Source organism: Stigmatopora argus, chromosome 8 (genome assembly GCF_051989625.1).
Source record: "Stigmatopora argus isolate UIUO_Sarg chromosome 8, RoL_Sarg_1.0, whole genome shotgun sequence".
Lineage (NCBI taxonomy): Eukaryota > Metazoa > Chordata > Actinopteri > Syngnathiformes > Syngnathidae > Stigmatopora > Stigmatopora argus.
The window spans coordinates 7,771,998-7,798,449 of record NC_135394.1 but is presented as its reverse complement, the minus strand read 5'-3'; the positions used below and the strand labels follow the sequence as shown (position 1 = coordinate 7,798,449).

The following is a 26,452-nucleotide window of genomic DNA, read 5'->3' as shown; positions in this document are numbered from 1 at the left end:
AAAATGTAGGCATGAATCATTCAAATAGTGCTGGTAAAGGTCATTAGCTCTGGGTACTAAAAGTAAATCCAATTGTATTTATTTTATAATGGGTAGTGTAGTAAGAAATTTCTTTTATTTATCATCATTAATTATACATGTGTTAATTGGATTTACATTGAGCTGCTCTTCTCTTCTTGAAAGGCACTTTATTAATTATTTTTCGTTGCTATCAAAACTCAATAATTACATTCTGAAATGTTATCTAATCAAACAACATTTTCAATATTAAATTATCCCCAGTGGTCAATTCATTTTTTTTTTCAACAACATATTTTACACTAGCATTGTTACCCTTGACATTCTGCTATAATGATCTGTACTGGAATGAAGGCAATAAATTAAATTGACATTTGCCAAATGTGGGTTCTGTAGGAATAACACCTAAAATGACAATGGCAATCGACCAGTTTGAATTTCTTGTAAAGACAGAATTTATCTCCTCTGTGATCAAATTCAAAATTGGCTTAACTCAGGTTCAAGCTTTTTTTTCACTATACGTGCTCATAGTTTGCCAAAAGGATTAGTTTTCCAAGTGTCATTCAACTAAAGGGTGCTCGTGCATGTGTATATCAGGTAATGTCTGGAATATTTCATTGTGTGATTATCATAAGCCCTTTCTGTTGCGCTAAACATTTATTGTCATTGCACAAAGAGTAAAGCTCAGCACTTTTAGCCATTATACGAAATGCTCTCTGAGCAAATTGAATGAGCTTGTATATCATACTTAACTTTCAAATGTACCTGCATTTTTTTTACTTGCATGGATGAGTCTAATCACCTTGAAACAAGCCAATCTACAAAACACTTGAACACTTTAACTCGAAAGCTGGATAAGCCTGAGGCCAATATCTAATAACATAAATAAATAAATTGAATTAGATGATTAAGCCTGGAAAGTGGTTAATTGTTTTATATCCTGTATTTCTTATGCATCATTATTTTTATCTATTTTTATAGCATATATACTTGCCCTGCTGGCCAATTCAGGGTTTCACATGGTGTTTTGGCATTAGTATTATGTTATTCCTTTTTCTCCTTCACTTTAAAATAACTCAGAGTATGAAAAAAATAGTACTAAAACCTAATTAACCAATTATTATTAGTGCTAAAACCTAATTCATTATTAGTATTAGTATTACCACTGAATATTATATTTGTTTTCTGTGTATATAAATGTGCGGATATTATATCTTATAACTACTGTTTCACAGGACATCAGGCTTGGTGTTGTTTTTAAGAATGTTTTGGTTTTACCACAAGGTCTTTTTTTGAACAACAAATTTCATAACATGTTTGTACTTTTTCCAGATACATGATTAAATAAGCTGTCACAGAACTCACTGAAGTTATGTATATGAAGATGAGAATAGTTGTTGTTTCTTTTCAAACTAATTCATTAAATGTATTTACTTCATGTCTGGGTTGTCCAGGTGCGCTCACTCAAAAATCCTCAGACAGAAGGAGCATTTCAAAAATTATTTAAAAGCAATGAAATTTGTTGTCTTGTTCCAATTAAAGTAATCCCCACACTTTTACAAAAAGTCAAAAAAATGTCTCTAGAGCTTTGTTGAAGTTTTTTTCCATTTTTTTATTTATTCTTAGCCTATAATGCTTTTATTGACATTTCTGCAGGAGATGCTGGCTCATTCAGCCAGATTTTATACAGTTCTCAGGGTGAATTTGACAGGAATCTATTTTCACACTCATACCAAATATAGCAGGCATTGTGTATACTATGCGAGGCTGGTTTGCAACTACTCCTGAATCAATGTTGCTCTCTTTAGAGACTTAAGCTTTTATCTGAACCTCAGGCAAGCAGGCGGGAGGAAACCAATTGGGGAGTACTGACAGTAGTGTGTCCTCTTCCTCTGGTTCTGTGTTTGTTTAATGCTTCATGTGTGACATTGTGAAAGCCCGTGGGTCTGGCCTATCCAAAGCAGATAGAAAAATGTACTTCCACATATGTCAATGTACCATCATTAAGTTTTTATTCTAACCATTGCCGCCTCATACAGCGAGACAGCAAGACATAATCCACTGCTCATCCAAATCCCTTGGCAATTGATTTGTTTCCGTTTTTGCTCCCACAATTTCTGTTAAACATCAATGATCTGCATGAGATCGATGAATGGCTCATGGTAGGCAAAGACGAACAAGGACTGTGGATTATTTGGCATTATTTGATCATCTGATCATGTTTAGATGCAATTCAGAGTGAATACTACACCACATATCAATATGAAGCAAATTTAAGTCCCATTCAAGTAGCCTCAGGTCAGAAAATGATAACCAGGTGGTTGGCAGCGATAAACTTATCCAATATCTAGGAGGACTAAAACAGACTTAGTCCTCCAGTTCATGCGTGGCATGTTATCGGCTCCATCACTGGAAATGTTAACAGTGAGCTGCATAATCATAATGCGACAAACATTACAGGAGGATTTTTATTTTTGGAACCTGACCTTAGGTAATGACGAAAAGCAGGAAGACAAGGTTACCTCTTGGCAGGAAATCAGCCTGTATTGATGGAGCAACTCATGGGGAGTGCAACGAGCATAGGTTGTTCATAAGAGGCCAGACTGTCATTGTCATCACAGTGGGTGTACCAGTAACTGACTCAGCAAAATCCTTGTCTGTGCTACAGAAATAAGCCCCTGATAAGAATTAACAACGAGAGCAGGCTGGGAAATTATTAGCGAGAGTGGGCATGGGAGACCCAAATATGAGAGGGGGATTATTTGAGGGGATGGGGGTAGAAGGCTGAGGAATTTTGCTGAGAGTTGACACCATTTGTTTGTCCCCCTGTGCATTTTATTAAGCCTCAAACATTAAACCGATTTAGAGGGAGCAGTCAAAGTCATTGAGTAATTATACTTTTTGAAACACTGTGATTAAAAACACATCCCCTTTCTGTTTATTCCTTGAATGTTTACCCTCTTGGTGTTGAGGGGAAATAATTACTTTTTAAAAACAAAGATTTACCCAGGAGACAAGCTTGTAAAATGCATCATTTGCAGGCTCCCAAATTCAAGACAAGAGTTGAGCAAACGGCTGCAATAAACACAAGAACAGGCCACTTGGGCATTCCACTCCACTGATAACTGGCTTGCCACAGAAAGATAAAGCAAACATCTTGTCCCATCTTAAGACAAAAGAGTGTTAGGAGGACTCGATCAATCCTGACTAGGAGGACTATCTGTAAAGAGAACGCCAGAAGTGTCTTCCCTAACGAGATCCTTTTCTCTGCTCACCATGTCATGCGTGACACATACCATGCTGAGAGTCACTGATTGAGTCAAGCTGAAAGCCAAGGTCTCCCTACAATCAGAGGCTCCCCGCACACTAAGCCAGCTAGCAGGTGACCCTTTTCTGGGCCAGTCCCTCCCTCATTCGTTGCCACTAATGAGTGAGGCCGGTAAAGCTTTAGAACGAAAAAGCATTCTGCTGGGTGTTCGTAAATGCTCTCAGGAAGATACCCCAATGTGCAAGACGGGTCTTGCTGTGAGGCCGTTAAATATCTCTAAAGGCTATTTTGAAAATGGAGGCATTTCATTACTTGCTAATATGCAAATGATTGGTAGGGCTAATGAGCTTGAAGGTGCACGTGAATGAATTTTTAAAGGAATTGATGTGTATGGCAATCGTAGCCAAGGTGATGAGTTCTAAACTTAAAAACTAGTCGCCTTGAACAAGAATAGGATTCGAAATGATCAGGCTCAGGGTTCGGTAAATCCAGTTAACATGGACTTAGACAAGTATACAACATGACTGATTAACACATGCTCTTTGTGGTTGATATTATTGTGTTGACAGGTTTGTTTTCTACACCTAGCGGGAAAATTTTGACTCAGTTACTCCGTCATTAGGATGCATCTCAAAATCTTTGAGTGCACAGCAACTTGCTGGATTTTCCCCACCAACAAAGTGTCTTTTTTGCTGCAACGAGCATTCGATGTGACACTTAAGCGTGGCGGTTTTCACATTTTCCCGGCTTGTTGTGTTTTCCACCGTTGTGGCACAAAAATCATGAATAAATTCACGAATCTCGAAAACACGTGAAATCGTACATATTTGTGGATCTTGATAACTCATGTGTGAGTCACGGTCGAATTTCTCCCCACACGAAGGTGTGGGGTCCGAGCTATGCCAGATTGTACGCAGCAGCTAGAAGCATTCGGCTTGAACCTTAGAGTAGAGCAGTTTTTCAATCTTCTCTGCTTGTTTCGTGCTCCACTGTTGTGTAAATTTAATAAAAACACTGGTTCGGGAAAAAGTATTTTTATATATCCGTATGTCGTCCAGCAAAGGGTACTTTATGGCCAGCTCTCGGTTGTACTGACGTATTGACATATTCCAGTGACGGATGGCATGGCTCATTTTCTGATAAAAAGCCAACTGGTATTTGGGGAAACATGCGAAGTGAAACAACAAAGCACGAGCAGGCCATGGACTTGATGGTCAAGGACACAAAGACCCCCCTGCACACACAAGAGGAGGCCAGGAAGTAGTGTCCTTAGGGAGACAGGGTTGCCGCCGGGATGGCTGGCTGCTTGTCTGTCCACGTATTGCTCCTAATGACCTGCTTGGAGGATTGGACTGAGTCGAGGGATGAATCATCACTCAACAATAAAAGGACTGAAATTCAACACACAAATCAGTGCAAGCACACCAGAGCGTCGCCTTGATTGTTATTGTGATTATTGGTGTGATACATAAAAAGGGCTTAAGGATTTCCATGTGAGCAAACGTGAGATTTTGGAAGAAGAGGAAGTTAAGAGGAATTAAAGCTTAAGCTTTAACATGTGAATCCAAATTACAAAATGACTTCTGGAACAAATTAATTTCATTGGTAGAGGTATCACTTTAGTTTGACTCAATTGAGAGATGGCAATGATGATATACGGCATCAATTTGGGAGGTGGATTGTTAAAAATGTTTTTCAAAATGAAAGATCTTCACTCAAGTGTTTTTTTTCTCTATATTGGAATACATTTGGCAACACACAGATGGTACTGCACACAAACTCCAGATAGAATGTCACCGTTGCATATTGCAGTATGATTCATTGTTGGTGCCAATAGTGAGTGAGGTTCAGGGCCCTAACATTTGTTGCACATTTGAAATGTGTGTGACAAAACTGCTGTCGGTGGAGATTTGGGAAGTGTAAAGGAAAAGGGATAAGGAAAGGATGCTTTGTATTGCCAAGAGACTGTTTACAGTCAATGGCTCAGGTCCAGAGTGACAACAAGGAAGTAGGTTTTGTTCTTTTCATGACTTTGTCTCATGCTATGTGGGGGCTTTTTATTCCCATTGTGTTTCAAAACATTAATTGAAGAATATCACTTCATGCCCGCTCATTTTTGAGCTCTGTCATTTGGAGCGCCCTTTGTCTCCCTGCCGCTTGTGCACCTTGTTGGTTTCTTTATGATATATTGTCTTGAAGTCTGACGCTTTGTTGTAGCCCAGCACCGATGCACATGGCAATTAAATTGAAGCTGCAAAGAAACACCGCTTCAATCACTGTCTTCTTTTGCCGCTCTCGTTGATTTTGATTTCCCCTTTTTCCTTCCATCTGCCTTTTTTTTCACAACCCACTTTCTCTCGCCTTCATGTTAATAAGCACAGTAATGGTGTTGCAAGGCAGTTTCAGGTTTGGAAGTTAATTAGAATGGCAAGTTAAAGCCCACACAGTGGAAACAATGGAGGATTTGCTTTTTTCACAGTGACATAAAGAGATAATAAGCCATAGTCAAGCAATGAGAGCAGGCAGGAACCAAGTTACTCTGACAAGCCTTCTATCAGTATTAACACTTCCTCAAGCAAGGGGCCTTATTGTTGTTATACAAATGACAAGGTTAACAAAGAGTTGATAATAATTGCATAAAAAAATGATTGTGTAAAACCGATCTAAATAATGTCCCTGTGGCGTAGCTTGAGCACGATGTTCTCAGACACAAACACCGGGCTGGCAGAGCAGGACAGGAGCTGTTGCCATGGCAACCTTTTTTCCGGGCTCTCTCTAACCAAAAACTGTGTCATTATCCTGTACTGTCAATTGGAGAAGAGAAAGGAGGAGAGCGGAGAGCTTGGAAGAAAGATGAGACAAAGATAGAACGGGAGGGACAAAAGCAAAAACAAGAGCCAAAGAATTGCACGTCATCAAAATGTGCTCTCATTTGGGCACTGAAAACTGATGTCTTCTCTCTCTCTCTGTCTCTCTCTCTCTCCCTCTCTCCATCTGTCAGAGGTACCAAGCTTCGCTCCGTAATAGCTAAACAACTTCAGTTTTAGCAAATAATGTGTGGAAATATCAGGTAAAAGCAGGGCTGTCAGGTGATAATAGGACAGGTGACACTTTGTTCTCGCCCTGCCATTTTCCAAAATTAGCTCTTACATCGGCTACAATTCACATTCGCCGTTGCTATGTTTATACCTCCACAACAGAAGCAAAGTGAGAAAGGCAGCATTCTTTCTAAAATGTGACATGTAAACTTGTGCATAGGCTACAAATAGCACGTGTAGTTTTATGCTTGTCGCTTGACTTGTGAATATTTTTACAGCATGGGGTCCACATCAGAGGAGTTCCGTATACTGTGAACTAATTACATTGGCGTGTAAATAGAAGCACCACACTGATATGAGTATTGCACCGCATGAATTCTCCTGGTGCAAAACAGCTTGTTTGCACTGCCTTTTACTGCTTTGTGCATGCATCTCTGTGCTTATGGAGCTGCAAGGTAAAAGAGTATGTTGTAATTGAGAAGTGGCCCATTCCAGTGAAACGCTGCCTTACCTGACACAGCTCTCAAGAGAGGCCTGTCCGTATTACTGTGGCTTTCTGCTGGTCACACAAAAAAACAAAACAAAACCCTATCAACTCTCATCCAAGAAACTGTAGGTTGAGCCCATCATTTTAAGCATTACTATGTCAACTCTTCCAGGGGAAAAATCATGTTCATAGATGACATAGGAGTAATCTGTATTTTGCCATTTTTACCCCAGGCCTGTTCTTATCTCAGATGATCTGTTCTCTTTTATGTGAACTAAGGAATGTCAAAAAGAAAAAAAACATTACTGCTCCAACTGATCAAGTCAGTGATGCAAGTATGTAAGAGTGAAAAAGAATAATAATTGGTGTGCATACATATTTTATAAGTTATACTGACTTTTCACCTATGGTGGACAATTCTGTAATATCTGTGATCAGGGCAAGATATCCCCTAATTACTTCCTAGAGCGGTGTTTTCTTGCAGCACAACCTTGACACTGGTCAAACATCCAATGGGGTGGGTTTCCTAAAAAAAATATTTCCTATTAAAATATTTTCTTTGGATTTTTTTTATCTGGAGCCCAAGTTATCGCCATGATACAAATCATTACTGCAATGGTACAAGTAAATTAAAATATGTTTACAAAACTGTACTGGCATGAGTAAACAATATGAATTAACTTATTAAATGTGTTTGTGGGTCAATGTTTTATGAGTTTAACAAAGATCGGGGTGGTCATTGTTCTTACCCCTCTTCTCTGCAGCTATATTCACAAAATGTTAGATTCTTGCAAAGCCAAACTTTTATCTGAAAACAGTAATCTGTGTTTAGAAGTAAACTATGTTGTGAAACCATGCCTGAACTCAATTAAAATTTAAAAACGCTACTGGCAGTTACTAATCAGTCATTGTCAGTCATTTTTCTTCTATCATATCAGGCTTAACTTGGATGCTCTGTGCACGTCAGAAAGGGGTTCAAGCACACTGAATAAATGTGAATCCCTCGTTCTCACCCACCAAAACAGCAGCAAAACCAAAGCTATTCCCATTCCTTTGGTTATATTCTAAGCATGCTCCTAATATGCAAGCAACTTTGTTTGGAACAACTTTGTCACAGTAGTCTGCTGCGGTGGGGGTTTGTTGACTCCACTTACATTAATTTCGGGGTGGTTTCATTTGATATTCATTTGCATATTTGTCGTGTTGCTCTTCACTTGAGAAAGCTCTGATTTAAAGGTGCATGAAGGCTTTTCAATTTCAGGCTCACCTAAATCAACCTCATTACTGCCTCAACGTAATGTTAGTTTGTGCAATGTACTCGCGGGATATTGCTGTCAACAATTGGGCGCACGGGTAAAAGTGGGCAGTGTGCATGTTCATTACATGAGACAATAGTGTGGGTTTGATGCAGGCAGAAGATGAGACCATCCCTTCTTAATGAATCCACATGGCTGTCATTTTATTTACCGTCAAGTGTCACCCCTGCATAAAGGACTGGATGGTATTATTACTCGAATGACTGTCAGTCTCTGCCTATGAGATTTTTACGTACAGAATGTCCATGCTATAGTACAAGATATGCTCTCTCCATCCCTTAACAATGTGCAAGCATCACAGTCGTTCATAATAGATTGCTCAGTCTGTTTCATTGCAGGCATTTCCACGTTTCCAAGTACTAACTAAACATTTGGTTTCTATTGGGCATTAAGCTGTGTCACGTCGTCTCACCAAATGAGACGGATTTGGGACTCCGAATCGCACATGAATGATTATAGGCTTACTAACTTCGCCACCACGTTGCCCAAGGACATCGACAATGGCCAATAACGCTACAGCCTCTCCTTTTTTTGATGACTTTAGCTTCATTCATGTAGATGTATTCATGGGGTCATTCCATTGCATCCAGTTTAAAAAAACTCTGTAAAGATTTTTTTGTAATAACAGAAATCAACATTGCATGTGTATAGATTTATACAAACCTGTACATAGTGAAATCTTTGTTCTTTGACTCTATGAGTTGCGTAAAAAAAAGGCTCTCAGTACATTTGTTTCATGCGTCTGTTCCGCTTGAGAACACTGTCAACAGTTGAGAGGCTTACATTGTTAATACCTTAGAAATCTACTTGATCCACAATGATCTGCTGAATTTCATGCAGTGTAACGATATTGCTTTCACGGACCATGTCGACAATTATGCTCCCATGATGCAGGCCGTCAATTCAACAACAAGAACTTTTTTAAATCTTGAGATTATGATTGTACGCTTTGTCCACCCTCCCTTATGGTCAAATCATGGACAAGAACATGGTCAATCCAAGTACCTCTGATGTCATCAAATATGACTTTTTTTTTCTTCACTGACCTTTTTGACCATTTTCCACACAAACTCACCCTCTCTGGTCTCTATTCATTGTGGTGCCTCACAAGCCAGTGCTCTCTGAAATGGCTTATATAGTATGTTCCATCACAGTATTAGCCAGAAGTGTGACAAATTTTGAGTTGACACCTGTTTTGTAGTAGTTTTGACATTTTGAAGTTGAATATTGCATGAAAAAAACTCATACATCCTGGACTTGGGTAAAAACCTGAAGTTACCTTGACAGTTAATGTACATGAATTGATCACACTAGAAGAACTGACCCTGTCTTCTTTCCTGCCCACAGCTCCCAACACTGCGCCCTATGGGAGCACAGGAAGTGCGCATGTCCCGCTGGCCTGCCGGTACCTGGTCCTGGCTCTGACCACTTTGATGGCGGCGTACTAGCAACAGAACAGGGAGCAAAGTGACTGTCGAGAGCATTTACGAGTCTTTGGTAACATCGCCTCTGACTGGATTCCAATCGGGTGCAATGTGTTGCAAGGCAAACAGGGGGAGATAATCTTTATTTTTATGTTTTGTTTGTTTTTTCATTGTGAAGTTCATGTAAATACAGTTGGGTGGGTTTTTTTGTAAGCATTTTTTTGTCATTTCTGATGTTTAAATTAGCCCTGTCCCCTCCTTGGCGTCCTGTCGTATCAAACGCCTAGCTTCTCTCACTTGACATTTGCATTTTTACCTCACTCGTGACTATAAAGAAACAACTGTGCCAATGCTATCAGTAAACCTGATTACCATAACAATGTTCTTTGGAATCTATTGCGGACAACTGAATGGAAGAAGAAAAAAATACTTTTAATATAATGAAGACAGTAGTCACCTCATTCTAGTTCATTTTTGAATACCAGTTTAACATCTTGAGTCAGGTAGTCAAAGTAGAATCATCTGTAACATATATTTTACTTAACAGGCAAGTTTTTTGGTAGGGTTGGTGGGGGACTTCAATCAAATGACTGTACAGATGCCTGAAGGAACGGTCACCTTGCTTCCCCTCGCATTAACGTATAAATTCTTGTCACCAGTCTCTATTGTTTCAGTCCTGAGGAAAAGCCAAGTTTTTGCTTGCATCCTAAAAAGTTGGCGGTTTGTTGTATGTATTTGAATTCGTTGCCGATACTGCTTGATCAGAGACTGCCAGAAAGTTGGGAAAATGCCATTTAAAATATATGAACTAAGACCTCAAAACCCTTTGTGCTGACTCTAATGAAAAAAAATCAAGAAGGTTTGCGTGTATGATAGTTCATTAGGTAAAAGAAGACCTTTGAAAGACGTAATGATATATACTGTAGATAGAGAGAGGGAGTATATGCCGCCACAGAGTACACATTGCCTTGCAGAGCCAGTCTTTTGAAATGGCAATTTCTACAATGTGTAAAAAAGAAATTGAGGCTAACACATATATTACAAGCGTGTTAGAGAACACCGGTGTAGTCGTGAGACACAAATCTCCGCAATATGTGCAGTAATTTAGAAAAAAAAGGCTTTTTCCTCTATTAACTAGTCGGAACTTTGATTACAAATTTGCCAGGTCTCTGTAATGCAGCCTTAATACTAACCCTGTCATTGCCACGTTTTTCAGAAATGAACAGACCCATATCAGATAATGCTCAATGTACAAGTGATTCTTCAAAAAGTATGCATACTCTCACTTTTCAACCCAAATATTCACCATGCTCACAGCTTGAAACAGCAAAGCAACTTAAGCTTTCTTGAATCATCTGTTGAGTACGTGAACATCTATCTGAAGTCATGCATTCTATTTTTTGTTCCAGTGAACCTGGTGACATCCAACATGCAGTATATGGTATATACCAATCATTATCCAGTATTGATTAGGCTACAGTGTAAAAAGATACTTTAATGCCTTAATAGTAACCTACTCACTGAAGGACATTTAGACGAGCCACTAAATGTTTTTCCACACACTTTGTCATCGATAGTTCCATCCAAATAGGCAAAGTTATACAATTAGGCACAAATTGTTCATGTCAAAATGGCAGTATTTTCACATGAACATGCAAAAGTTCTAGCGAAATAGCCATGGCAGTTAAAAGACTTTAAAGCACAAACACTGTTACTGCTTCGACGTTTGGTTTTGTGGTGATTTCATTATATTGTTAGCTTGTTTACTTAATAAAAAAATAGAATAAAAATGTAAAATAACAAAAGGAAAAAATCTGCACCATATGATCTCGTTTAAATGTTAAGCTACAATGAGTGAGGAGTATATTTATTCACTTCCTTTATAAACGCAGTGTATAAAAGTACATTTAAAACAACTGGTTATGTGATGCTTATTTCATTTCAATAGGCACAATGTGGCATTGATTGAGTTTTCATGACTGACTTATTGAGTAAAAGAACAAATGTTTGCAATCGATTGACCTCCTTTTTGAAGCAGCGAGGTAGACCAGACTCAGTGTGTGTATATGTGGAGAAAAAAAAAAACTTTACACTTGTATCTTTAGCGCCAGTGCGCGTAGGCTTAGTTTTCAAACAACTGAGTGTTAGATGTGCCAACAGTGTGCTTGTGATGCATGTCGACATGAAACGTCACACTTTTATGTTTTAGTTATCATCATTTTGGGATCACATTCGCCGATTGCTCATCCTACAGGTTTTTGTGGCGGGATGGGTGGCAGACAGTAATTTTGTTTGCAGTAATCATCTAAAAGCGTAGTGGTGCCCTGAAATACGAGATGTTGCTTAGGGTTTATTTTTGTTTTGTTTTAACGTGATTGCCTTACGTAGTTTAATAAATAAATACCAAAAAGCCAAAAGATCACTTGACAACATGTAGGGAGAGCCAATTCTTTCAAAAAAATAATACTATACTAACAATTCTATTCAAGCCATTCCAAATAGAAATATATTTATATAAAACATGAATTGCATCTTACAGTATTTAGGAGTGGTACAAACAATCACTTTGATAATGGATTATTTTTATGTCCACTGGGCACACAAATTTATATAACACGTTATTGTGCCAAGTGAAGATGATATTTTATTGGATTATGTTGTTGTGTTATGGTCTTTTCAGAAGGCTATTTTATCAGAAAAATGTGTTACAAACACTTGTTTGATTTCCTGTAGGATTTCCATTTATTTAATTGGGGAATGATGATTTGAAGATATCAGTGTTTTGTGTTATGGACCATTTACACTCGTATCTCAAGGCGCCACTAATTACATCAAATGTGCTGGATTTCTGAAACAGAAATGGTCTTAAAACACCTCCTTTTTATGAATCTAATCTTATTGTACTTGCACTCAAAACCGTGTATGTTCATAAACACTCAGTCATAGGGTTTAGTTCATTTGAAGCTGCTGAGTCAAGTTTTTTCAGTCATAGGGTTTAGTTCGTTTGAAGCTGCTGAGTCAAGTTTTTTTTCTTGTTATATCATACATATTTGTTGCCCCTCCTCTGTGCCCTCGAACGCATCGTGCAGATACTCGCTGAGCCCAGATGGCCAGCTGCCACAGCGTGCACGACATTTCGGATTATCCCGCTTTTGCGCCTGCCGTCGTTATTGACTATGCCGTTGCTCGCTAAATCTCCTGGCATATTTACAAACATAAAACACGGTTCATTTCATCCCAGAATGCATTGACGGGTGGCTCAGATTGTATTTTGTTTGCCCAAACTAGAATCACATGACGCTGTGGTCCCCAGTCGGCTGTTTCGTGATGATCTCCATTCCAAATTAAAATGTTGATTTACAAGCTGAAAGCTCACTGCCTCACCCCCCTACCGACATCAAAAATCACCTCATTTAAATAAAGTCCTGCATGTCGAGCAGCCCGACGCTTGAAGTCTCAAATGACCCATTTCCATGTATCGGGATACAACTGATGCATTCAAATACATACCAACTCTTCAGTCCCGGTAGCCCTCAAGTACTGTACTGAATGTGCCTTCCAAGTATTTTGTCAAACACAACAATGACAAAAGTAGACACATCATTTAAATCATGTTTAGGTAACCAGTATGTTTTAGTACAGGACATTTCAACCAGGCTTTCACTGAGGCACGCGTAGAAAGACACCAGAAATGTCTTTCATTAATGATTTTTTGTTCTTAAGAATGTGCTTAATCAGATGGAATGGACGGCAGAATGAAATGTGCTACTTGGATGCAATTAGCAGAAGCGCTGTTGATTAAGGCTCAGGTAGTTTTGTCAAAAGAAGTCGGAAATTAATTAAAGTGCACTGTGCTGACGTATACCTTAAAAATTGTCTAGAAGCATCAGAAGATGCGTCATTCGACATGGTATAAGGGCCAAAGAAAGAATAAAAATAATGCCATATTATGAGGTTAAAGTAGTAATATAATGAGGAAAAAAGATATTAGAGATGAATAATCAAAACATTACAACTACACATGTAGTATAGTTAATGTGCTAAATTAGCTGCTAGGCACTTCATGTTTTTCTGAACCACCGTTGAAATGAAAAATAAATTGCAAGCCACAGCGAAGTATTAGTAGTATAAATCAAGTTGCATAACATTACGGCTTTAAATTCGTAATATTACCTAATATTACAGAACGTTACGACTTAAAACATGTAATATGAGATCTTTTAATATGTTCTACTTTAATCTTGTAATGTTATAATGTACGACTATTTTTTGTAATATTACGATTTCAACCTTGCGATACTATGACGTTATTCTCGTCCCATTTTTTTATTTTATTGTTTCACCCGAATGAATCGTCATAGTCTCATCAATCAACCCTCTATTTTTTCCCATCCAGATTTTAATTTCCCATTCCATTGTAACAATTGCTGAGACCTCTCTGCGTACCAATCAATGTTTAGCATTGTGCCTAGCCCCGCCCTCTGCTATACTGTCACGTTACGCTGTGCACTAAAGTGGGTGGTTGCGGTTTATTGATTCTTTAAATGAAATGAGCAAATTCGAGTATATCATACGAATGCTACTAGTTAAAGGACACTTGTAGTCACTTGCACTGATAAGGGCCAGACTTATTTGCGCACGTAAGAAGGGATAAAATTGCACTTTTCCTCAATTGGATTTCGTCTCAATCATGTTGATGTGACTCCAAATCCCAAGCACTGCATTGCATGATTTCACTGTAAAATATGCAGGCATCAACTTCTTCATTTTACACTCCTTTTCATGTGAAACCGTCAAAAGGATTTTAAAGGCACTTTTTTCCGTGTTGAAGTTGATTTTCACACTACCTGGCACTTCCCTTCAGTGTAGCTGCAAAAATAAACAAAAATAAAAAATTGGCGGGGGGAGCAGCCTGTTTCAACAATTAGCAACAGAAATTTCACCAGCCAGACTTTATCGACCCAAGTATGGAAAGTGTAAAACCGGAAGGTAGCGAGTGTCACGTCAAGAACCGACAAAAGATCACACGCAATTAGACATATCACTACTTACTAAATGAGTGTTAAGGTAACGCAAGACATTTTCCAAAAAGCGTTTTTTTACTTGTAACATTGAAATAAGAAATCCATGCCATTTTTTTTAGAAGTATACCAAGTTGTATTGTGACACTGAAAATGTTACAAGAAAAAATATATGTAATTATTTGTGCAACCTATTCGTGGAACTTGACCTCATCATAATGCAAGTATAAAATCGTAATATTATAACCTCATTCTTATATTATAAACACATTTTACCTGTTTTTCAGTGTGGCCCTAACGCTTCTTCTTTGCTTTAAAATGAAATCCATATTCAATATATCTAATACAGTGATTTGACGCACCTCTGCACTTCATTTCAATATCTGTTGTCCGGTAGGCAAATTATGGCAGTGTTTAACCGCTGGTGTTTGTTTGTATAATTATTGCAATTTTATTTTGGGGGGGATGCAGATGTGATGTTAACGAAAACCCCCTCTACACCATTGAAACTTTAATTTGAAGATGATGTTGCATTCTGCCGCTTTCCTCTCTGCAGCAGTCACATTGCACCTTCATGAGCGGAATACTGAGTTGTAAGCAGCAAAAGAACACAAACACACTTGCATTCACTTGGTGCACTTGTTTGTCACAGCACTGGAGTAAGTCCTTCAGTCAAATGAATGGGGAACACAAAATGTACCACCGCCCAGAAAAATAGCAAAGTAGAAGAATATTTTCTATGCCTCTGCAACAACTACCATTCCTGATGTTTATTTTCAAGTAGGGGCCTCTTTACTTTGCCAGACGGGGAGCATAAGTTGCCATCTCTGAATGCAAGAATAAAGGAAAATGATTGACAGTCAATGTAATGCTGTTGTGTGCACTATTGGGTTTGTTTTCAATACTCGCAATGGCAACACACGTCACTTCTTTGTAGCAACAACTCACTTTGTTCAAAGCGGGGGTGGAGAACCTGATTCTGAACACGGCCCATGAGAGATTTTCATCCAGCCTGCAGTGCAATCCGAAACACAAATACAACTTTAGATAAACCCGTTATGAAAGACCTCACCAATGTAATACAAAAATACTCTTAAAACTGGCTATTAAAAAGGTGGATCAAAATTGTTTATACATTGAGGATGGCTTTGAAGAGGCACTGTTGAGAAAAAGGTCCTTTACCCCCTCCCTGATACACATTTTTTTCTTTTAAAAAGTACATTTTGGAGAGTTTTGTTTAAAAAAAAATGTGGACTTTGTTTTCTGAGAGCACCATATGATCACCTCTCCTTTTTGTTGAAAATATTATGGTATAACTAAAGGTATGGTGTAAGGAGAATGCAAATGTTTACTCAAATGTGTTTGATGGTCCTCTAGGTTCCGGTTGTACATTTATAGGTTCTAAATTACTGGAATGATATCCATAAGTGGCAGTGATATAACTATACCTATATAAATATAAATATATATACATATACATATATTTAAATATAAATTTATATTGATATCTGTCCCAACATGAGAAAATCTATGTACTTTAATTGATTTAAAGCTTACATTGTGTACAGTATAGCACGTATGCAAGTCCATTTTCATCATGTTTGATGTAATTTTGTAGCAGTGGTTTGATACTAATAAATGGCAGTCGATGATGGAATTGTAAATGATGTGAGTTTTGCTTTTTGTGTGTGCATGTGCGCATTTGTGCTCCATTTTAAGTGGATAATTTGTTGTTGTTGTTCTGTTACAGCCACAAAAGAGAACATTATATATTTAATTTAATCTTAATGTATGTCTCTTTTGGTAATTGAGTGATCTTAAGCAGATACAAAAAAGAAAAAAGAATGACTTGGTTGTTAATTTCACATTCGATGGAATGCAGGAAATCTAGACTTTTTTCCGTAAAAATATTAAAGACAACATGTATATTGTGCCTATTAAAATGGGAGGGAATACATTAGCCTGGCAAGCCAGACTGACATTTCCAATGTGCAACATACCTGGCAAATCAATTTGGTATTCTATTCTGCGGTTTGATTTTAAAAACTATGCTGTAGAGGTGAGGCTAACAAGCACAGAATGAATGTGAAGGAACCGATCACAGAAGTAAGGGTGTGACATAAAGTAAATGCGACTCACGATGTCCGTTGTTGTTGTCTACATGTAGCTCTCAAACAATCATGGCATGTAAGTTACAATAGCTGCCGTTTTTGTGTTAGAAATCTAAGAATGTATGGCGTCCTGTGTACAGTAGTGCTTGTTTTTGAAAAAAGAAACGTTAAAAGTCCATTGACTCTGTGTTTGAACGAGACTTTAGGTTATATTGAAGCAATTTCGGGACTAAAAGAAAGTACCATCAAGTCCTTAACAGCAATTTCTACATTGGATATATAGGAAACAAGATGAGAACACCCAAGATTTCCCATTGTTGCTTTCATGATATACAACAGTTGGACCTGACACAGCTATTTAATGCTATTTTTTTTAAATCATAATTTCAAATTGTTTTGATGTGTGCATGTGTTCATGTGCTCTGTTTGTTGCCAAATGTTAGCTTTCTCCTTACACTTATGCACCTGCACGAATAGAACATTTTGTGCATGCTTTTTATTCATGTTAATACATTAATATATCCTTTTCTTTCATTTTATGTGTTTCTCACAACTTTTATACACATTGGAACACGTTTATGATTTTTAAAGATTTCTTTAGTAGTTTTATTGAGGACCGTGGAACGAATTAGAGAATTTACATATAAAATACTGATCTATTTACAAAAAATCCAAGTTACGAAACAAATTCTGCAACCAATTAATTTCGTAAGTTTAGGTACCAGAGTGTACTCTATCACAATATCCATGTGTTTGTGAAGTTCCATTACAAAGAGTGGTTTTATTATCGTTTCCTAGTTTTAACAGTAGATTGGTTTTAAGGCGTTGTCATTTGGATGTGCAGGAAAATTGTTCAATCAGCTTCAATACAATCCCCGGGGTACCGCATGAGGAGATCCAAGTCCACCGGGAGAAGAGTTGAATCGAAGCTGCTAATTGCCCACTTACATCTGGCCCCACCCACTGACTCTTTACTTCTTGGCATCCGACTATATTGAGTGTTATGAAGTCAGGGTGAAGACCGTAGCACACATTAAGTGCTTCAATAATTAAAGCACGTGGATTGTCAAGATAACACAGCTGGCTCCTTCCATCCCAACGATTTCAACAGCAGGTTCCACCACTTCACTTAAATGAGTCTTGGTGTCTTTTTTTCCCTTTCTTTTAATGGCTATGTCACCTGCAGTTGTGGCAGAGGTACAGAGAAAATGCGGGTGCTTTGGTAGAGATGCAAATGAGGTAAGGAAGACTTTTAATCTTTAACGTCTGACTTGCTCCAAAAAGTGACAGTGCTGGGAAGCAGTTAGCGAGGGGTCTTTTTTGACTCTCACTAACGAGTCTCTGCTCTTAAGCAGCAATTAAGACTGGCCAATGTTGGAAATTCATTTGGCAGATAGAGTATTGTCACTGTTCAATGAAAACAGTCTTTGTCACATTTGGGGGATTTATTTTGAGAAACAGTGAATAACAGTTTTAATGCAATCTGTTTCATTTTGGGAAAAATCACACAAATTTAGCTGGAGAAATTAAGAGCTGTGTTTTCAAAGCCAGCACTGACCAAAGTGTGACTTTGTCTGCTAAACATATATCTGTATCTGGCCAGATTGTAAATCTTTCAAATACATTTCTAACAGTAAATGGGGTTCCTCAGACATCAACTATATGTAATAAAGTGGATTGTAAGTGTTGGTGTAATGTCAGCATGCTGAAAGAACATTAATCATCTGCTGTTTTTCTACCATATTCTACTATAAGATTCATGTGACTGTGATCCAAAAAGTCAAGAACCTCTTGACATTTTTAATTAGTGAACTTCAAATGATTCTTTTTTTTGTACTTTAGATGTTATAGTCTAGTTCAGGGGTGGCCAATTCCGGTCCCCGAGAGCCCCAATCCAGTCTGTTTTCCATATCTCCCTCCTCTAGCACACCTGAATCAAATGATCAACTCATCAGCAAGCTGTCCAGAAGCTTCATACCGATCCCGATGATTTGATTCAGGTGTGCTGGTGGAGGGAGACATGGAAAACAGACTGGATAGGGGCTCTCGAGGACCGGACTTGGCTAGCCCTGGTCTAGTTGTTCTCATCACCATGTTTTACTATCAGTTCTTTGACATGAAAGTTTCTCAAAATGAATATTCCTCACCTATGATAATTGAATTGAAAGTTACAATTACTCAAATATTCTCACCAAATTCAAATATACAAATTGTTGTTTCATAGATATTATTATTATTGCAAATATTATGTGTTTTAGATAAAGATTAAACCCTAATATTTGTAGAATAATAACATAACACTTGTTGCGATTACAGCATATTATATTTTCAACGAATGAATATACCAAGCATTATTGGCATTCATTTATCATTCACATGCAGAAAAGTGCCTTGACACAACATTCAGTTTGCATGCACATCATAAACGTGCCTGTATTTGGCGCTGATTGCTATGCGACTATACGGGAAGTGTTTTTCCAGTCTAGTGCATTTTCTATCTTTTTGGACACAATGTAGGCTTTAGCTCGGCAATCCGTATGTATTTGTCAACATTTCAATGGAAACAGAGAAATGAGCAGCAGCTTTAAAATCCTGCTACAGGTTTATGCATTTCTTGTGTCACACTGTTCCTCACTGAGTTACAGCTTCATGTAGTATTTTTTTTCTTTTTTTTAGAACTTTCTCATTGTTGGAAATGATGAGAGCTCACATTTCTGCCATATTCAACAATCTTGACACATTCAAGCAATTGGTGAGCATCCTTAAAACACCAACCCAAACAGCCACAGACTGTAGCAGAAGCAATAATAATCCTCGCTTGCAAACTTGTCAAGGAATAACATGGGCTTTTAAAACACACAAACATATTTTACACACTATCACAAGCATGACTCATATGTAAACAAAAACGACTGAGAGCAGTTTAAAAAAAACATCTCAATGTTTCCCTATCTATGATTTCTGCCATTATATCCTTTTTGTGTTCAACTAAAGAAACCTCAAATTAATAATAGACAAAATGAGTCAGGTTGTCATTGTCAGTGTAGAGTTTTTTTGACAATTTTGTCTGGAAATGTTTCTAATGGCTGTTTAATCTTAATAAACAAGCACCACCAGAAAGATGATGCAATTGCAGCACATCAAAACTCCTGCATGGATCCGAATGCCTTACATAAGGGCCGTGTAACAAATGAGCATGGATTGGCCTCCCCTCTGTAGCCCCATCTGTCACTTACTGCCACTTTTCTGGGGAGCAGAAGCTTTTTGTGAACTCCACACAGCCCGAGAACAAACGAGGCCGCTCAACTTGGTGTCAAACCAGATTATCAAGAGCTGCAAACTCAAAGTAATGAAGCAATGTGCAGCCATTTTGCTATCATCAATACCGCTCTCCATGACAAAAAAACAAGATACACATTAAATGCTGTTCATTGGCTGAACAGATGAACTCCCGCTAGAAAACAAAACTTAGGTTAGCAGTGTGGTGAAGAAGAAAATGTGTATTTTAAGCGGAACCTTGACTCAGAGACTTTTTTATTGAATTATGAGATGTCGCTGGGTCAATCTTACTTTACTGTTTTTTTAACAGTTGAATTTCAGCTTTGAGGGGCCTTCAAATTAGGCACCACATCAGTGAAAAACGGAAAGTCATTGTTAAACCAACATACAAATTAGTATATGAAACTAATCACAAGGAAAGTCGCCAAGTAGTAAAAAGCCAATGCGAAAAAAATTGCGGAACGTAAAGTCCCATTTTTTTGGTTCCAGTTTTTGTCCAACTTTACAACGTCTTTTTGAGTCTGTATCCGTTTTTGCTACCGCGACCAAGATGGCGCCGTTCAAGTGGCAGCCGGTGGCGGTAGCTCCGTCCCCTCTTGCTCGTTTTGTGTTTTTGCTGCTTTTCTGTCTTAATGATTTGATTTGGTGATTCTTAATGATCCCATTTACTTTGATTTGCTTTATACTTTGTGCTTTTGCTTTGTTGTTCTGCGGCCTTTGCGACTGTACTGTCTAACTTATAACTATGCCTTTTCTTGCTACTGTCACAATAAAATTTCCAGAATACGGGATGAATAAAGTTATCCAATCCAATCCAATCACTAGGCCACACCCATCACAAAATAATACAGCGTAGGTGACAATACAAATAACAGCTGAGCTTGACTAGTTTGTAAAGCTACTTGTCGCAAAGCAACGATAAAATTCCAAGAAATCAGAGTTGTCAGGAAAATAAGTCAGACAGAAGTTTTTGAACGATACATTAGAAAAAACTAAATGATGCACATGAAAGCAACACTTAAGATGAACATCCGCTCAACTTTCACTTTCATTTTTTTTTACCATTAAGCGATATATTGTATTTGAATTCAAACATGGCGCATCCAAAAAAAAAGTTCACCTTTTAATCGTTGAACTCGCGAGGATAAGTGGTATAACGATTTCAATCGGTGGTATTTATTTTTGCTTTATCTTTTTTTTCCGCCAGCTAGAAAGGCACGAATATACTGTAATAGTCAGTTAGAATGTATCTTTGAAAAAATATAATTTCAAAAAAAGGCAATAAAACGGTGGCAGGCTGTTATTACCCTCACATGTTTGCAGTACTCTTACGTTCAAAGTGCATTTTTTAGTTGGAAAGTAGAACTAATGGAAATGCAATCAGCAGGAGCGAGGTCAGCAGACACATAATAAATAGACGAAAGATACAAATGATGTTTATTCTCGACAGGCCCAAAGCCTGTTAATGCTTTCTTGCACTCTTCTCCACCGTTACTCGTCTTGATGGGAACTAGCATCCGTATTTCACAGTGCATCATTAGCGCAGAGCACGCCGATTTGGCCTCGCAACCCGGTACTTGTCGACGCACTGTCACGCATCTTCATGGACTGTCGGTGGTCTACCACAGCGTCATTAAAACAGTCTTGGCCCGGCATGCATTGTTAAGTCACAGTTCACGCGGGGCTCAAAATGTCCACCGAATATGTGAAATTTCAGGTTAACTCTAGAAATTACAATTGCATGCAGAAAGCTACCAATGTCTGGTTGAAAATGACAGTATGACTTTAAATCTTTCATTGAAATAGCTGTTTTGATGATTTTTGTTTTGTTTCTAAAGTATGTATTTGCGATACAGTGTGTATAGTGGTACACGGTCGATTGGTCGCCGGTCTTTTGGTCGCCGATCTTTTGGTCGCCGGTCTTTTGGTCGCCCGGAAGGTTATTGATAATTACCATTTAAATCGTTGCTCAAATTCCCAAAATACAAACTGTGAATTACTATTTAGCCATACTTAATGCCCTATTAATGATTAGGCTAAAGAAAAGCTCCAAATTTCCCGGACTTTTATTGTTTTTTGTTGGAGAACTTGTGAAGACCTTGACGGACGTAGCTTCTTAAAGGGACAACGCATGTACATACAAACTCTTATACACTCACACGTCGGCTCAGTGAAACTGCTCATGGCCATTGTTGGCTTTTATTTATGCGTAGACCGTGTTGTTTTACCTTGTTTTGTCGCCGGTCTTTTGGTCGTCGGTCTTTTGGTCGCCGGTCTTTTGGTCGCCGGTCTTTTGGTCGCTCGTTGTCGCGGTCCGGGCGACCAAAAGACCGCACACAGTTTTTAGTCACGCGCTGTAGTAATAAAAATTGATTCTCAAAGTGTCTGCTTGAATGTTCTGTTTCTGTGCACAGGGGTTGGCCGCTAATCAGCCCTGGATTTAGGCTGCCTCATGCCCAAAATGATCTGGAATCTCCCCCAGCTCCTTGCAACCCTAAACAGAATAAGCTGCATAGAAAATGGATAGATATTTGAAAGTCGGCCAGCCACTTTTTGGAGAGAAAATCCTGCCTGATGCCCGGGCACCCTACTTAGAACTTGTGTTGAGGCTTCTCCTAGTTTTGGAATAACCCATTCATATATCCATTGTTTTTCCGGTTTAAGTTAGTGTGAAAGTTAGAGCCAATCCCAACGGACTAGAAGCAGAATACAGGTTGGAATCTCTGCCAGCCAATGAGAGGGTACATAAGATTACTGAAACTAACTAAATGCTTTTTGAATGTATAGGAAATGTAGACAACCTGGAGAAAATGCAAACATTTTTTTGTTCAAGGTGCTGTAAAATCATTCCGACCGTATTTTTCAGACTACAAGTCGCACCAGCCAAATTATGCACAATGAAGAGGAAAAAAGTATAGATAAGTGGCAACCGAGTGTAAATTGTATTTTAGGGAGTGCAATTTTTCATTTGATCAGAAACCAAGAACAAACATAAACAAACTAAGTAAACAGGCCAAAATATGCTGATGATGCAACATTTACAGGATTTTGGATAAGTATAGTCTAAAAAGACAGGCTTCTGTGGATTTAGATGAATTTAGCGCTAAACAGTTTAGCTGCAGCAATACATTTTCTAATCTAAGCCGAAAGGAATTTTTAGGGGAAACCCACTATATCGTGTCCAATTGCTTTTGCAACTTCTTCATTCAAAAAACTCAGAAGTGACTCCTACAATTTACACAAAAATAGTTGGTATTTGAATAAAACAAATTCAATGTGATAAGTTGTGTTTAAAAAAAATATATATATATATAATGTGCAAGAATTAAAAATAAAAATAAAAGCTCAAATCACTATAAACTAGACGAAGACCAGAATAGAAAAATAGATTACAAAAATCTATATATAATCATTATTCTCCTAACCCGAGACTGGCTAACATTGAGCAATAATCATCCGCTACAATAGCTTTTTGAAACAGTTATCAGAGAAGCAAGTTGTCATATCAAGTAGTCAGTAAAATGAGACACAAAGTAACTGGTGACACTGATTAAAACAAAAACTGCAATAGATTTCTCACTTTGGACATTGATGAATAATCTCTCATAAACACTGACATCTCTTTGTTTTGTTTTTCAGCAAGCTTGCACATTTCAATGTGCCGCAGACACGCTGAGTGCAAAGCTGATCGTTCTGCGGCAGAAGCGTACAGCGTGATATCCTGCTGAGAGAACACAAGTTGTCTCGTCATGAATCCTTCCTCACTGTCATAACAGTAACGCGGCACAAACAAACAACGCATTCGTTTGCATACAATCAAATCTGACGGCACGGGGGAGAAACTACAAAAGTACACGGGTAGGATTCACCTGCCACTTCGTTCCCGTGAGATATGCGTTGAAATGTCTCCTGAAAAATGTTGAATGTCAGGCACCCTGAAGAAGGCAGGGCTCACGGGGAAACAATGGTGATTATGACAAAGGTGATCATTGCTTTGGCTGCATGAGCCAAAGGCTTTGAAGAAAACGGGTCTCTGTCTACAGAGACATACTTTTTCGTCCATTATGAAAGAAAAATCCATGAGGAGAGATTCTGTTCATTTGTAGCCCCAGCTTTTCCTTTATCCACGACAGGTGGTAGCTGCGTTAATGGCAGCACATGATAAAAGCCCAAATCAATCATTGAACAAAGCTTCTGATTTCTACCGCGTTCTGAAAGAACACCATACCCACATTGAAGCAGAAGCATGGTTGGTTATCTTCAGTTAGAATTGAAGCCTGGATCAAGGTAGAGCGGGTAACGAACAGTTTGAAATCCCAGTCAGTACCAATTAATGTTGCGTTCAGGTCCACGCCAGATCAATAGTTGGCCAGGACTAAAACTTTCTGCTTTCAGAGACCAAGTCCAAGTCAAGCCTAGTAGATATTGGGGACTAGAGTAAAGACCAAGACCTTAAATTCCATTTTCAAACCGTAAACCGGTAACAGTTCAATAGCATTTTTTCCATAAAATTTAGTCATCTTAATATTTACTGTTAAATACAAACAAACAATGCACACCTTACAAAAATAGGCAAATCTAAATTGTTAAAAATCAACTGAAAAATTATTATTGCTGCCCTTTCAGCTTCGCCTCAGCCAATCAACTTTTCAACTTCACTATAGTTTGTCACTATCCTTGGAAATCTTGAAACATAAGGATTCAAGTATTTTGCAACCGAAACTGTCCCTCATTCAAAACGCCAGTTACAGTATTGTGGATTTAGCTACGCATAAATCTAATCTCTGGATTGTTTTGCCATGTACTTTGAATTGATATCACATGATTTGATATCAGTACCGAAGACTAGTCTTACAACAGCAGCAGTGTTGACAGTGTTGATCTGAAATTGATTCTGAGCCAATCAGAGGCAACACATTAAAGGTGACAATGTGTAGCACAGATGGTGGAAGAATTTAAAATGTTATATTTTGATCTGCTATCTCTATTTATAGATCCTATAAACCTGCAAGAGAGTTTATATCCACTGATGTTTAATAGGTTTGTTAAAAGCTTTCCAAGATTATCGTCTTATACGTTATAATACTTTGAATTTAAGATTTAGTTTTCAAATTAAGCTCCCTGAAGTTCCACGCACCTTTCACAGCGCTCTCTATTATTTTACATACTGCCGGAGGTATTTCACAGCTCCAACATTACAGTCTACTTGATGTCGTCTACGTCTTCAAAACGTGTTACCTTGACGACCCTCTTGGGCTTGGATAATAATGAGGATGAATAACTTGGGGCAATTCAGGTGAGTAGGTTGCTTTCATGCAGAATGCTCAGATACTCGGGGCATTGTGAGCAAGTAAGAGTACCTGTCACAACCCAGGGTTCCTCTCGTGCACTGAAGGAAGAAAAATGCAGGATGACTCCGCCTGATGTGACCAATTGCAGAAACCCATAGTTTGTGGATTGGGCTGCAAATGAACCTTCGTACAAACACGCACACTATATAACTAGGACCTCCTTTTATCCCGTGTGATTGTTTATTAATCAGTGGTACATTTCCTCTATCACTTCTGCTCTGGACATCATAGGCATTTTCCATTATGAGCCTCATTTAACACCACAGCCTGAATACGTTTATTATAGAATTAACTTTTATTATATTTCGTAGTAATAAACTATTTTTATATTCCAATTTAAAAATGCGTAACAATGAATTTATAGTGTCTGCTCAGCAGTGTAATTTGACCTGCTATTGAAAACAGGGGCGGTGTTTTTTGTCAGCCTTGATATGTCAGACAAACACAAGCTTTCTTAGTGTTCACATTGCTTTGCCCTGTTAGGATTGTTGTTTATTACCCTTGCTTTGTTATCCTTCTTGTCCTTCTGAATTAATTGTTGGTTTCCCATTCAAGCGTTCTTTTTGCTTGCTTCCATGTTCGACTGCGAGCACCACACGTTGCTCAAGTCCCCCGTCCACTTCGGAAAAGGTTTCGCCAAGTTATTTTGTCATCTCTTCTAGATTTTATGACACGCTAACCTGGGGATAATGTCTTCTACCCATCTGTCATTTCCATACATACACCCAACTTGGCCATTCGCCCTTTAGAGAAACTAGAAGCAAAAAAACAAGACAATTAGAGAAGATGAGAGAAATGTAAAATGTCTTTTTTTTGCAGAAGTGAGTGTGTTTATTAGCTTGTTGTGTCCTTATGCTCCACAGTTTGAAGATGACATTTTCTGGCAATTGGAAGCAGGTGTTTGTCATTAGTGGATGTGCTAGCACAGGCGTTTCCCATTTTATACTAGCTGAAATATATGAGCAGTTTGTCCTATCGAGAACAGCTTTTAAAATTGTGTTGTGTACACAAGGTGGTATTGAGAACAAGTCTTTTGTGGTTTCATGTGGCAGAAGTAATGAAGTACAATTACTTTGCAGATTATTTGAGGATGATCTATATTTATTTTGACAGAGACCCATAAACAATTCATATTTTTA

General features: G+C 38.2%; 1 protein-coding gene and 1 long non-coding RNA gene across 5 annotated transcripts in view; both read left to right on the top strand.

Annotated features, from left to right (window-relative positions):
* Positions 1-11,564, top strand: part of negr1 (neuronal growth regulator 1) — a 75,039-nt gene extending 63,475 nt beyond the window's left edge. For both annotated transcript variants that reach the window (XM_077606839.1, XM_077606842.1), the window contains one exon: positions 9,475-11,564. In XM_077606839.1, coding sequence (XP_077462965.1) covers positions 9,475-9,575 — 101 coding nt within the window. In that variant the 3' untranslated portion in view covers positions 9,576-11,564. The remainder of the gene's footprint in view (positions 1-9,474) is intronic.
* A 6,135-nt stretch (positions 11,565-17,699) lies between these two features.
* On the top strand, positions 17,700-24,381 carry LOC144079241 (uncharacterized). 3 transcript variants are annotated; one of them, XR_013301462.1, is made up of 5 exons: positions 17,700-17,797; positions 17,870-17,922; positions 19,360-19,435; positions 22,377-22,703; positions 22,796-22,922. It is a non-coding gene; the product is annotated as an uncharacterized LOC144079241 (long non-coding RNA). The 3 variants fall into 3 exon arrangements; XR_013301461.1 differs by lacking the exons at positions 22,377-22,703; positions 22,796-22,922 and adding an exon at positions 23,602-24,381; XR_013301460.1 differs by lacking the exons at positions 22,377-22,703; positions 22,796-22,922 and adding an exon at positions 23,602-24,381 and having other exon boundaries at positions 17,785-17,922.
* The last annotated feature ends 2,071 nt before the right edge of the window (positions 24,382-26,452 follow it).